This window comes from Paramisgurnus dabryanus, chromosome 11 (genome assembly GCF_030506205.2).
Source record: "Paramisgurnus dabryanus chromosome 11, PD_genome_1.1, whole genome shotgun sequence".
Lineage (NCBI taxonomy): Eukaryota > Metazoa > Chordata > Actinopteri > Cypriniformes > Cobitidae > Paramisgurnus > Paramisgurnus dabryanus.
In genome coordinates, this window is record NC_133347.1 from 6464280 (window position 1) to 6479411 (window position 15132).

General features: G+C 35.0%; 1 protein-coding gene across 3 annotated transcripts in view; it reads right to left on the reverse strand.

The window, feature by feature from the left end:
• Positions 1–472: 472 nt before the first annotated feature.
• rapgef1a (Rap guanine nucleotide exchange factor (GEF) 1a) overlaps positions 473–15132 on the reverse strand; it is a 42507-nt gene continuing 27847 nt past the window's right edge. Inside the window, exons 12-25 of one of the 3 annotated variants that reach the window (XM_065248363.2) lie at positions 14942–15028; positions 11649–11725; positions 11454–11559; positions 8769–8844; positions 8541–8625; positions 6486–6578; positions 5933–6118; positions 5519–5603; positions 5333–5427; positions 2914–2992; positions 2731–2832; positions 2136–2233; positions 1911–2039; positions 473–1788 (exon numbers count right to left, since the gene is read on the reverse strand). In XM_065248363.2, coding sequence (XP_065104435.1) covers positions 1638–1788; positions 1911–2039; positions 2136–2233; positions 2731–2832; positions 2914–2992; positions 5333–5427; positions 5519–5603; positions 5933–6118; positions 6486–6578; positions 8541–8625; positions 8769–8844; positions 11454–11559; positions 11649–11725; positions 14942–15028 — 1449 coding nt within the window. In that variant the 3' untranslated portion in view covers positions 473–1637. The remainder of the gene's footprint in view (positions 1789–1910; positions 2040–2135; positions 2234–2730; positions 2833–2913; positions 2993–5332; positions 5428–5518; positions 5604–5932; positions 6119–6485; positions 6579–8540; positions 8626–8768; positions 8845–11453; positions 11560–11648; positions 11726–14941; positions 15029–15132) is intronic. The other 2 variants (XM_065248364.2, XM_065248365.2) reach the window with 2 other exon arrangements.

Sequence of the window (15132 nt, forward strand, 5' to 3'; positions counted from 1 at the left end):
ATCGCTTTGGAAATAAGCATCTAATACATTAAATGTTATTCATATTAAATTAAATATTCATTTAAAAATCTAAATCTGTTTTTCAGAGTTATAACTATTCGGTTGTAGCATTACAATTATATTAAACAACATACTTTTAAATCTCTTGGTTTAGCTCGTCAGGTATTTTTACCTTGCATTAGGTTTTTATCCACTCATCTTGAATTCAGAATAAGGAAAGTGGTGTCCCTCGCCTAAACAAAAACCTCATACATCCCAAAATACTAAAGGACATCAATGATATTTTTATATTAACTTACATTTCAATAACAGACGCGAACAAAGTGAATTATGATCATGTTTAAACCGTGGTGACGTGCTGTGGTCTTTGGAGTTTTAAATGAACTTGAGTCTATTTAGGTAACAGCAGGTTCCCACAATTTGCGAGGATTCAGACTTATATGCACAGCTGTGCTTTATCCATTTCAAACCATTTATCAAACCATTTATTCCCAAACAACTTCAAAGTGCACATTTTATTATGTCTCACACAACAGAGAAAATCTTTCAGCAATTGTCAATGTAAAATCCTTTTAAAAAACAAAAGGAAAACTGCAATATACATTAAAAAAATTACATTGACACCACTACATGAACAGCTTTAAGCAGTTGATAGTAGGTCTTTGATCACGGTCAGATCTCTGGGTCAGACAGGAGCGCGTGGTTATTTTGTACCTGGCCGTTGTGCAAAGTGTTACATTTCTCTAAAGAGAAAAATAATGAAATGCACCACAAGACAAACAGTTACAACAAGAAAAACTCCTAAGATCTATCTCGCAAAAACACAGTTGAAGCAGGCGTCCTTTCCAATCGAAGCTACTGATCTTGTCATGTAAAGCATGTTGTTTATCTACACTCATAAATGTACAAATAAATAACTTGCATGGTAAACAAAACAATGTGTGTTTCCCTGATTAATAGCAACAATTATTTGTAATTGGAAGACAAGATTTTACAAAGACCTAAGCAATGTGTAACATAAATATGAGTTTTTGACTTCATACATTTGAAACGGCTTAATGCACATACAACGAACACGCTCTTAGCTGAATTAAATCAGTATATTCAGCAATAACTGAAAAAATACACTGAAAGTCAGGAACGTTTTTCACTGAATGAGCCAGATACGGTGTTAATATTTGCAGAATTAGCAAAGAAATCCTGAAAGTGACGCCAACCATATCTGACCTTCTGACCACCCTAAACCCATGGTCTTAATGTGCATCTTTTACATAAAAAATAAATAAATAAAAATCTCAGTCTTCAAGAAACATCAGCATCATGAAAATAATTCGCAAACATCCAGATGGCGAGGTGGAATATCAACTTCATTTCCAGGTCACAATCTCATGTATCCGCGTGAAATCTTGAAAGAGTTCTCCGTCTTTCTCTCGGCTCGGTGCGGTTTCACTTCAAATGTGTACACGGGTTAAGCTGCAGTGCAATTACAAAAAATCAAATCATGAATTATAAAAAGTTTCTGTAAACTGTCACAGATATACATTATGGTTTCCAGTCTCGTAGCTGCCGTTACAGTAACTTTCGATCGCTGTGTCCTGCAACTTTGTTGAAAAAGTTTGTTTGGTTTGCCGGGCAAGCTATGTCTTTTCTTCTCGTTCTGTTTTTCGCCGCGTAATGTTGCGCGGTTTGATCTTCAGAGACAGCTCCCACAAAGCCTCCTCGGCTAGATGATCGCTAAAGTCGTTGAAGAAGGAGACGATGTCTTCATTGTGTTTGAGATCATAGTGCCTGTAAAAGAGAGAATTAAAAATCACACTTTGCACAATTGCATTGCTTTTGCTCAAATGCATTAATGCAGAAATCGTTCACATTAGCATAAAAAAACAGATTATATTTCTTTATATACTCACACTTGCTGAAAGCGCCTCATGGTACCCAGGATGTTAAACTGCTGCCATCTTTTGGAAAAGTTGATTTTTCCATCAATGTGATCAGGATTCCCAAGATGCACAAAAGTTAAGTCCTGGAGAATGAGACCTCTGTATTTTAAGGAAAACAAGGCATGGGACAAAAAATTAATATCTGAATCACAGTTCAAAACAAACACATTGTCTTCTTTTAATGCTTATTCTTACAAATATGGTATGGATGGAGGCTCCACGTCTGCTAAAGCGGCTCTGTAAGCTCGGAAGGAGGAGGAACTGTCGATTAAAGTGCAATATTCCTCCAAACCCTGTGAAGATAACAACAGTTAACATGAAAAACCAATCAGTGGATTAAGAGAGAGTTGCACACTGCAAAAAATAACTTTCTTACTCAGTATTTTTGTCCTGTTTTCTGTAAAAATATCTAAAAATTCTTAAATTAAGATGCTTTTTCTTGATGAGCAAAATTACCTAAAAAAATAAGTCTAGTTTTTACACCAAAAATATCAAGTTTAAGTGATTTTGTGCATAAAACAAGCAAATAAATCTGCCAATGGGGTAAGGTAATTTTTCTTGAATTTTTCTTGAAGTCAGTGTTTAAGAAAAATGTTCAAGATTTTTTTTTAACCCCATTGGCAGATTTTTCTGCTTGTTTTATGCACAAAATCACTTAAATTTGATATTTTTGGTTTAAAACTAGACTTATTTTCTTGGGTCGTTTTGCTCATCAAGAAAAAGCATCTTAATTTAAGAATTTTTACTGAAAACAAGACAATAATACTAAGTTTTTCAGTGTTTGATTTACCTCTGAAGTTTGTTTCTGCCATTCCAGTCTTCTGATGGGTGCTGAATCCAACGCTGATAATATTGCCAAGTATGAGTTGAAGTTATTGAGTTTTCTTAAGTGCTGCAATATATAAGGATACTAGATTAGGGATCCTTCATAGAAACAGTCCAAAAGGTCATTAGATTTAGTTAAAAAAATTACCTTCATAATTTTGATAAACTTTAAAAGTAGTTTTTCACGATCCTGGGCTTTCTCCTGTAGAATTATTAAGGATCGAACCCTTAAAAGGAAAACAATAACATTAGACATGGCAAGATATGAGCACCTCACTACACTTTCTTACTTAGTATTTTTGTCTTGTTTTCAGTAAAAATAATTAAGATGTATTTTCTTGATGAGCAAAATGACCTAGGAAAATAAGTCTAGTTTTTAGACAAAAATTAAGTAAATTAGTGCTTAAAACAAGCAAAAATCTGCCAATGGAATATGAAAAATTTTCTTGAAATAAACTTAATTTTTTCATAAAAACTTAATTCAAGAAAATTTTTCTCATTCTATTTTTTTGCTTGTTTTAAGCACAAATTCGCTTAAATTGTATATTTTTTGTCTAAAAAACTAGACTTATTTTCCTAGTTCATTTTGCTCATAAAGAAAATACATCTTAATTTAAATAAAACATAAAAAAAAATCTTAAATTAAGATGCTTTTTCTTGATGAGCAAAACGACCCAAGAAAATAAGTCTAGTTTTTAGACCAAAAATATCAAATTTAAGTGTTTTTGTGTAGGGCTGTCACTTTTGTGAAAAAATCTTTTTCGATTTTTAATATATAGGTGTTCATTGAATTGATTGTAAAATCGATTTTCCATGTCTAAAAAAGACGTTTCCATTTTCAACGCCAAATAACAGACAAATGTAAAGAGAGCGCCTGAAACGCACAAGTCAGCAATATTTCTTATTCATTGTCATTAAGTTTCGTGCAGAATAAAAAACAGCAACAGTAGTGCAACATTCTCTTAAAAAATATGCATAGTGGACTGCTGCCATAAATGAAAAACATTACTGCAGGCTTCAACCGGCTGCTTTTATGATTTAGGAAATTATTTTAAATAATGATTCGATCCATTTCAAACAACTGTTCAAAAATGAAACTTTAAATAGACTTACTTGAAGTTGAGAACATGCTGTGTATTTTTTTATTAAACGTAGGCGGCACTAGGCAGGCATAATGAAATGCGCTAAAAGACTAGGGCCATTACAAATTATTGGTGAGGAAAACAAGTCGATCAACATTTTAGGGGTCAAGAGCAGAGCGCTTTTCATTCACTATATGTCCATCTGTTGAGAAGACGCACTCCGACCGCACTGATGTCCCAGGGAAACTCGGGTACTTCGTTGCCAGCTGCGTATTTCGTACTGCCAATCTTCCATCACAAAAGCGGGTCGCTGTCAGCTCGCAAGGGTGGCTCCTTGTCATAACTCATCATCTCCTGTAAGGTCACAATTACGACGCTCTCTCGTGTTGCAAAGGTTTATTGACGTTGTCCTCCATTTTCTTTGCAAAACACTAGATGCAGCGATTGAAAGCGTGAAACTATAGGTGCGTAAAATTGCTGGGTATTTTCTGTCTAGCTTTCGCACACCTACTGCAGTTTCGGATTTCTTTATTTTCTTTTTCTGCTTGTTTGTGAGTTTTGTTACATCTATATTTTTTACTGTTTAATTCTTTTAAAATTAATAGTGTACATATTTGGTTAAAATCGATTGCCTATTTTCGTTTTCGAAACTTTTTTTGGTTGATACCAGACACTTTTGCGCTTTTCAACCACATGGGGTTTCATGGGGGTAAGTCATTTTTACATGGAAACTACATAGTGTTGCTTTAAACACTAAATTCAAGAAAATTTCAAGAAAAATTTGCCTACCCCATTGGCAGATTTTTTTGCTTATTTTATGCACAAAATCACTTACATTTGATATTTTTGGTCTACAAACTAGACTTATTTTCTTGGGTCGTTTTGCTCATCAAGAAAAACCATCTTAAATAAATAATTTTTTGATATTTTTACTGAAAACAAGACAAAAATATTAAGAATTTTTTTCTTGAAAATTATTTTTTGCCGTGTACAAAAGTCATTTTTTGCAGTGTTCCTACTTAAATTTTTTGTCTTGTTTTCAGTAAAAATATCTAAGAATTCTTAAATTAAGATGCATTTTCTTGATGAGCAAAATTACCTAGGAAAATAAGTCTAGTTTTTAGACCAAAAAAAAAAAAAAATTTTAGCGAACTTGTGCTTAAAACAATCAAAAAAAAAAAAAAAATGTGCCAATAGAATAAGAAAACTTTCTTGAATTGACTTAATACAACAAAAATTCAGCAAAAACATTTCCATTGGCAGATTTTTTTTGCTTGTTTTAAGCAGAAATTCGCTTAAATTGTATCTTTTTTGTCTAAAAACTAGACTTATTTTCTTAGGTCATTTGGCTCATCAAGAAAATACATCTTAATTTAAGAATTTTTAGATATTTTTATAGAAAAAAAGACAAAAATACTAAGTAAGAAAGTCATTTTTTTGCAGTGATTTTCAGAAGTTTGAAGCTTGAGAATCAAATCTTTTTACCAGTATGACATGTTGTTGAAGTGCTCAGTGAACTGTGTCAGATTGGGACTCTTCTCCTCATTTTGTTCCTTTGCCCAGAGTAAGACCTCAGGAATCTGCAGACAGACGAGAAGAAAAGGTCAGAGACTTTAAATCTCACACAGGTCAAGTGAAGGAGTGTAATGAAGGACACGTGACAAGCAGCACCTCGATTTTATAAAACAGCTCTGCGTCGAGAAGAGTGAGCTGGTCTGCGATCTCATGACTGCGGAAGTCATGCAGAGTACCGGGCCTGTGAAAATTAAAGAGTCAAAATCATTATAAAAGACATTATCTGTTAAAAATCTGGGCTGAATCGGTGTTTTGTCATGATATTAAAAAACGGAGAACCTCAAATCCAAAAGCCGCTAAATGCCACCTCCGTCAAAAAATGAGATAATGATATTAACTCTTTCCCCGCCAGCGTTTTTAAAAGGATCCCCAGCGGCAGCATTTTTTTATGATTTTCACAAAAGTTTAATGCTTTCCAGAAAATGTTCTTCTTTAAAGGCATAATTTTTTGAAAAACTGGAACCATACAGTAGATGGTTTCTTTGTCAGTGTGATCCAGGTAAGCGTTACCTGGCGGCCACCCCTCGTGCAGCCAGCGTTTTGAGGGAATTGGTGTACTGCAGCAACCTCTTCTGCTGGACCTTTTCTAAAATGTTCTTGCGCAGAACCCGAGCCAGCGAGAGATCTCCGTTACGCAGCAGATGTAGCACGAGGTCCATAAGCTGCTTCAGGATGTCTTCATTCAGCTCAACCAAACTGAAGAGCCAAAAACAAAACAGGTTGTCAAATAAAGCTCATGAGCACTACTTGTCACACATGCACCTGTTCAGTCTTCTTTAAAGGTGCAGTGTGCATCCCTTTCGAAACGCATAGGAAGCTATGCTATCCTCCACAGGACAAACATGTCATCGTCTGAGACAATGTGGTGACAAAACACGATCTATAGAGCAGTTTTACTGTAGAAACATGGACTGCACTTCCATGTAAGTATGAATTAAGAAATAATATTTAGGAAACATTTTTCTTAAGAAATTACATAAACAGGTTTTATTCTCTAAATTGAGATATAATGTGGCCACAATCCTGTGACTGTATTGTGTGAATGTGAAGATGGAAATCTCACCAGAGCTCATCCACGACCCGCACCAGCATGAAGAAAGTGTTTGTACCAACATGCTGTTTGACACTGTCAGAGCTGTGAGAAAATCTGTTATACGTGTTCAGAATTAAGGCCAAAGGGAGACTTGAAGTGCACATATTATGCTAAATGCACTTTTATGTGTTTGGACAAATGAACCCTCTCCTTCTTTTTTAATCCCCATTAAACCAAAGCAGTCTCATTAGACATGCTGTTTGATTCCCTTGTTAATGTGATGTCATACAAACAAAGCCCCGCCCACGGCAACTGACTGACAGGTTAATTTTACTCAAAAGCTTTTCTACACTGAAAAATGACTTTCTTGGTATTTTTGTCTTGTTTTAGTACAAATATCTAAAAATTCTTAAATTAATATGCTTTTTTGATGAGCAAAATGACCTAAGAAAATAAGGCCCAATCCCATTTCTCTGTCTTCCCCCTACCCCTTAGTTTTGAACGTTCACGTGAAAGTAAGGGCTATCCCAATTGGGCCTTACTCTCACGTGAACATGCAAAACTAAGAGGTAGGGTTAAGACAGAGAAATGGGATTGGTCCTAAGTCTAGTTTTTAGACATAAAATATACAATTTAAGTAAATTTGTGGTTAAAACAAGCAAAAATATCTGCCAATGGGGTGAGAAAATAATCTTGAAACAAGTTTACTTTTTCCGAAACACTTAATTCAAGAAAATTTTTCTCACCCCGTTTTAAGCACAAATTCACTTAAATTGTATATGTGTGTCTAAAAACTAAACTTATTTTCTTAGGTCATTTTGCTCATCAAGAAAATTAATCAGGATTCAAAAAGGACATTTTACAAGACTTTTATAAGATGTAAAATAAATCTTTGGTGTCCCCAGAGTATGTACACTGCAAAATTTATTTTCAAGAAAAAATGTTCTTAGTATTTTTTGTCTTGTTTTCAGTAAAAATATCTAAATATTCTTAAATTAAGATGCATTTCCTTGATTGGAAAAACAACCCAATAAAAATTGTGTAATTTTTAGATCAAAAATATCAAATTCACAAAAAAGTGATTTTGTGCATAAAAATTGGCAAAAAAAAATCTGCCAATGGGGCAAGCAAAATTGTCTTGAATTTTTCTTGAATTAAGTGTTTAAGAAAAATTTTCAAGATTTTTGCTTACCCCATTGGCAGATTTTTGTGCTTGTTTTATGAACAAAATTACTTAAATTTGATATATTTTGGTCTAAAAACTAGACTTATTTTCTTTGGTTGTTTTGCTAATCAAGAAAATACATCTTAATTTAAGAATTGTTTAGATATTTGTACTGAAAACAAGACAAAATACTAAGAAATTTTTCTCGAAAATAATTTTTTGCAGTGTATGTGAATTTTTAGCTCAGAGTACCATGTTAAATACCAAGATAATGTATTACAGCATGTTAAAATTGTATTTGTGAGCAAAAATCTGCTGGTTTGGGTGTGTCATTTTAAATCTCTGCACTAAATGGCAGTGCCGTGGTTGGATTAAGGGGCGGTATTATCCCCTTCTGACATCACAAGGGGAGCCAAATTTCAATGAGCTATGTTTTCACACTTTCTGGGTTGATAGAAGCACTGGGGACACAATTATAGCACTTAAACATGAAAAAGTCAGATTTTCATGATATGTCCCCTTTAAGAATTTTTTTATATTTTTACTGAAAACAAGAAAAAAAAATACTAAGTAAGAAAGTAATTTTTTGCAGTGTTAATGTGTTTGCAATTTGTAACACTAATGCGACTAAATATACTATTGTCTCAAAGAGTGTTTTCATAGAAATCAGATCTATTTTTAAACAAAAGCATGTACTGTCTTTTGATAAGTAAGTGAGGAACTGCAGCTTATTTACATTTAAATGTACACACATAAAACAGCACTTTTTTCTTCCGGGCATTTTGGACATGTTAAAACAAATAATCTGCGGGGTATTTTAAACACATTCTAGGCACACCTGGGACTTAAATAACATCTTGTAAAAATTGGCATTATATGTGAAAAATATTGGTTAACAATGTAAATCTGGGAAAGGATATCTATAGCGGAGCTTTTTAATGAGTTCCTCTGGGGTTAGAAACGTTCTGTATGTAGTCAGGAAAGCCTCACAGTATAAAACTCGATCTACAAAAGAGAACACAGTTAGGAATGTGAAACATGAAACATATGTATTTTTAATTCCAGTTACTTTAATACACTAGATGGCTTTAAAAACAAAATAAGAGACTCCATTACACGCAAAAACACAGATTAGAATGGATTAGTACCTTTGCAATTATTTTCTGTGGCATGAACTAATAAAATATCTCCTGATCCAGCTCGAACATCAGGCCCATCATCGTTCTGAGAGAGAGAGAAAGAGAGAGAGAGTCATTAATTACACCTTGTTTACAAACTCTCATTAACTCTTTCCCCGCCATTGACGACATATCTCGTCAATTAAGAGAAAACGCTTCCCCGCCAATGACGAGATTTTCCGTCTTTCCGCAATACCGCTATTATCCACCAGGTGGATAATACTCTTTCCGCAACTTTTTAAAACCGGAAGTATTGCCCTATGTCAAGCGGCTGCATGTCCGTGTCTGTTTTAAAGATCGCTCTGAATGGGATCTCTATGAAAAGTCCGTCATAAAAATTGAATTATCTCTGCTTTTTGCTCAAAATATGGTGTTTTTGCAAAAACCTACCCATATTCAAAAGGTGATTGCAAAAGAACCACTAAAGGTAGGATGAAACGTTTTTTTTTGTTTGAAAGCAGAGGGTCTGTTCTTTCATTTGGTATATTGTATGTTTATATATTTAAAGAAGAACATTTTCTGGAAGGCATTAAACTTTGGTGAAACTCATGAAAAACGCTGGCGCTGGCTGGCAACTTTTTTTAAAAATGCTGGCGGTGAAAGAGTTAACATAAACGGTGAATAACAACTTGTTCATGTAGTAGTCTCTATGTATAAAAATACTCTACACCAGCAGAGGCCTTAAACATCTACAAGCCAAAGACCCCTTAAAGGATAGAAAGGAGGAGCAGGGACCCCCAGTACATGTAACCAATTAAAACCGGATTTACATACTTTGTTATGATGTTCACAAGAAATTAATATATGCATACTGAATTAATTTAATTTTGCTAAATAGATTTTATAATGGAAACGTTATGTGTTACGCTTTTATTGGTAACACTTTACACTAAGGTTCATTAGTTAATGTATTACCTAACATGAACAAACCATGAACAATATATTTGGTCCAGTATTTATTAATCTTTGTTAATAGAAATAAAGCTTTTAATTGTTTGTTAATTCACAGTGCATTAACTAACGTTAACAAGAATTTAATAAAGTATAAGTAATTGTTGAAATTAACATGAACAAAGAGTAATAAATGCAGTATTAACTAATGTTAAATAATTATCCTTATTGCAAAGTGTTACAGTTTTATTTTATTATTAGGCCTATTAATGGAGTTTGTTAGATGCCTAATTTCATCAGTTCATACAATATATTTTGCATTCAAACTATATTTGGAAAACCCCAAAACCACCACAGACCACCTGTTCAAGACCAATGCTCAACACTGTGGTGTCTCTGAGTCACAGGCAGAGGGCAGCAGAGAGTACAACCATCATCACATACAATGAAATTTAGGATAAAAACTAAGCCTGGGCGATATATACAGTACTGTGCAAATGCCAGAACTAGATTTGTTGTTTTTGCAATGTTATAGTGATCATATATCATGTTTTCTCAGTCTCTTTAATAGAATACATACAGAAAATGTGTATGTAGTATTAAAAACAGTATAAAAGTATAAGCCTGAAGTGTCAAGTTTTTAGGGTAAACTCCCCTTCCACTTGAGCAATAGCAGGAAACTGCAAGATCTCTTAAACCTAAATGAAATTAAATCCTAATTTATAATTTTAAAGAAATTTGTCTTCTTACTTCATTCTGCTCAAAAACGCTCAAGATGTTTTTAGTGCCGAGAGAGATCACACTAAACACTGACGATGCCTAAAGATGACATTTAGTCCTGGAAAGTAATTTTTTTTACTTTTTTTGTACATATTTCCTGTATTGTCTTGTTTGTTTCTTAATAAAATAGATGAAAAAAATAAATATGGATGGATGGACATAAAAATTTCTAAACCAACAAGTTTGGTGGTGGTGGCCTAAGATTTTTTTGCACAGTACTGTATATGAATGCCGGTTTACGATTAATATCTGTATTAAGTGTAATAAGTGTTTACATACAAGTCAAAAGCCTTGTGAAATATCATAATCGCTTTCAATAAAACAATGTACGATGAAAATAAAATGTCCTCTGGGTTTAAAAATTACCACTGCATAACATGCTGGCTTGTTGGAAAGCTTACGTCTAACCTTAGTAAGCATTTTTAGCAGAGCTTATATTGCAAAAAAGGGTCATATCAGGTTGTTTATACAGGTCTAAAACACTGGGTGGGTTTTGGTTGATCAGATCACAACTAAACGAGAGAGACACAATGGTATTTTAATCGGTCTCTTTTGTCTACTTCGACCGCTTCTGTCCTGAGCAATCGATGAAATAGGCACAACTTTTACACACTCGCAAAATAAAACAAACATGAAAGAGGCACTGTAACATTGCGCTAAAAGTCAGGACCGATGTAAAAACATTGTGCTCGGTACATCACATTAGATCAAGAGGTGGAGAGCAGGTGGTCTTAGTTGGCTGCTCAAATCCGTTTTCGACTACCTCTGAATGTGATAGAAAGTGAACGGGCTCAAAATGTCGATCAAAACGCATCTAAATACCAGGTGTAAACAGCCTCACTGATATGGACGATATTATCTCGCCCTGTATCCCTTTGGATATATTACCAAAACTCGATATACCGCCCAGCCCTAATGAAAACTCCTTAAAATGAAACACAACAGCACCTCTTTAACCCAAAATGAATAAGTACATCTCCTTACCTCTTGCTTTATCGTCAAGCGAGACATGATGTCATCATGGTCTAACAGCAAGAGCTCATCTACCTCGTCTGAGCTCATCTCAGGGTCCACACATTTCTGCTTCCATCTGTGGAAGTCACAAGTCAACAAGTACAAGTTAACACAACATTCATTTTTGTGTGAACACAACACAGAGTCGAAACACAGCAGGGTTACCCTTCTCTGTCGACCGGGTCTTTGCCGTGTTCTGAAGACGAGTCTTCGAGCGAGTCCTCGGGTTCACAAGAAGAGTCCTGGGATTTTCAGATAAAAACAAAAGCACACAGGAATCTTTAAATATCACTGGAACTGTCAGGAGTGCACAACAACATTAAAACAGGACAGCTGGGTTTCACATCCTGCTATGATGTTAATGTTAGAGATGTAGGGAAGATGCTTTCTAATGGATCAACTTTACAAAACAGCAATACAGAAAACAGTCATCAACACCATATACCAACACCATAAGACCATGAGACATGAGGTTACATGTATTATTAGGCTAAAAATTTGAAAATAATAATTAATAAAAGGACAAAATATACTTCAATGTCATGATGAAATGTGTGTGAGATTTTAGACCCTGAAGCACAAAGCCAGTCATTAGTCGCATGGCTATATTTGAAGAGTTTGGTTCCAAAATGCGATAAACGCCATTTAAAAAAAAATTGTATCAGATCAGTATTAAAAATTTAATTCTTAATTTTACGTAAAATCCGATATCCGCCGTGTTATTCTGTCATCTTTCTTAATTTTTTCTGTCATTTTTTCTTCACTTTTCCCCAAAACGTGATAAAGCCAGTCCTCCTTCTCTGCAGAATGCAATAAAATCTGCTTAACCAATCACAGCGCACCATTCCACACATTGTTAACAACAATGGCGGCGCTTTGAATACACAGAATCCTAGTTTTCCTCATCTACTTTGTACTTCGTGAACAACAAACAAAAACAAACAAAAACAAAATAATACTTTGATGGCATTGATAAACCAGTGGTGGTTTTCTGCGGCGTGGAAGAAACGTAAGCCACTCGGGCGATGGAAAATGCCGGCTGTTGCTTGTTCTCCCGACAACATCAAGCTTCTGTCATGCTAACACATTGACCCCAGGTGGATCTTATGAATAACTTTCCATTATTTTATTCAAAGTCAATGAAAATCGAGCAGGACCAAAACATTTTACAGCTGATCGCGTTCAAAAAAGTTCAGTGCCGACGTCTCAAGTATAACAGCAGCAATGACAGTGTTCTTAATAAGACAAAGTAAGTGTTTTGATTAATGCCATTAATGTTTTTTTTTAATCAGTGTATACCACTAGTCAACTAAATAAATATAACATGGCACAGATGAATGCACATTTATTTATTGATTCAATAGATTTATAGCATTTTGAAAAAAAACATGTCATGGATTTATTGCATTTGGCGGAAAACATAATCTGTTTTTATAATAAATCTTTGAAAATTAAATTATGGATTTGAATTTTTATGTTATTATAACATAAAGATGCTAAGTAAAAGTTTGTAACAGAATTTTTTATTCCCAAATTATTAGAATATTAAGTAAAGATCAAGTTCCATGGAGATATTTTGTAAATTTCATACCTTACATCAAAATGTATTTATCATTTCTAATATGTGTTGCTAATGACTTCATTTGGACAACCTTAAAGGGATAGTTCGGCCAAAAATGATATTAAACCCATGATTTACTCACCCCCAAGCTGTCCGAGTTGCATATGTCCATCGTTTTTCGGACAAACACATTTTCGGATATTTTAGAAAATGTTTTAGATCTTTCAGTTGATTAAATGTAATGTTAAGGAGTCCACGACCTTCAAGTCCAAAAAAAGTGCGTCCATCCTTTACAAAATAAATCCAAACGGCTCCAGGATGATAAACAAAGGTCTTCTGAGGGTAATCCGCGCGGTGTTGTTGTAGAAATATCGATATTTAAAACTTTATTAACGAAAATAAATACCTTCCGGTAGCGCCGCCATCTTAGACTCCTCTGTATTCAGGAGAGAGTATTAGCGTAGTGTACGCACTTTTCTTAGTGACGTATGACAAATTCGTAGGGCGGGGTCACAGAGCAGCAGCAGAGTAGCCTCCGTAAGTTGCGTAAAGCTCTGATCTTGAATGCGGACGCGACTAAGATGGCGGCGCTACCGGAAGGTATTTATTTTCGTTAAATACCTTCCGGTAGCGTCGCCATCTTAGACTCCTCTGTATTCAGGAGAGAGTATTAGCGTAGTGTACGCACTTTTCTTAGTGACGTATGACAAATTCGTAGGGCGGGGTCACAGAGCAGCAGCAGAGTAGCCTCCGTAAGTTGCGTAAAGCTCTGATCTTGAATGCGGACGCGACTAAGATGGCGGCGCTACCGGAAGGTATTTATTTTCGTTAATAAAGTTTTAAATATGGATATTTCTACAACAAAACCGTGCGTATTTCCCTCAGAAGACCTTTGTTTATCATCCTGGAGCCGTTTGGATTTATTGTGTGAAGGATGGACGCACTTTTTTTGGACTTGAAGGACGTGGACCCCGTAACATTACATTTAATCAACTGAAAGATCTAAAACATTTTCTAAAATATCCGAAAATGTGTTTGTCTGAAAAACGATGGACATATGCAACTCGGACAGCTTGGGGGGTGAGTAAATCATGGGTTTAATATCATTTTTGCCCGAACTATCCCTTAAAAGGTTTTCTCAATATTTACATTTTTTGCACCCTCAGATTCAGAAGTTCAAATCTGAATAGATTATCTATTCAGCTTTCATAAGATGTATACATCTTAATTAAAAAATAATTACCCTTATGACTGGTTTTTAGTCCAGGGTCACATACATACACACATATACACATCTAGACATCACACATCTCCAATGATCCATTATTTTCATATTCCTACATATATGATCCAGTTTCATATATGAATGAATGTTTGAAAGCCCAAATCATTGTGCATTTTGCAGTACTTGTATGTAAACAAAGACATGACCTACATTTTAAATCAACCTGCAAAAAAACATATCTGAATGTTTATTTTTTAAAGTGCACACAATGGTCATTCAACCATTCCCCTTTTCAGTTCTCAAATTCAGTTAAAACATCTTGACTTCGCAACAATGTCTGCATTCAAACTCATCCAAAAACTACTACTTTGCCCACAAAGTAGGATCCAAACAGGTGCAATTTCTGTTTTTTTGCCCACACAAAAATACTGCAAAATTTGGCATTACATTCACAACATACTCCATTAAGGGTGTGGCCAGCCAGGACAACTCAACAAAAACATCAACTGAAGATGCAGTATCGCATGTAACGTTTCTTGCCGACAGGTGTCACGAGTTTGCAAGGAACTATTTGCATGATGCAAAGCGAAGCATTAGAGTCACGAACAGCAAAAGCGCAGCACGTGAGGCCAGAGACGACCTGTCGGCCGCAAACGTCCACTTGTTACTTACTCCATTGGAGAAAGTCACATTTCCATTGGCTTGGTTGGACGAATACAAATTGACGTATTCACCCTCGCAACGTTCATCGCTAGCACTCTACAGGAAAGAAGAGGAAGGACAGCACATGCATTGGAAGGCATGAAAAGGTAATTGTGCACTGCATTACCACGATAAAGGGGAGTGGCATGTGAAGTGGACTA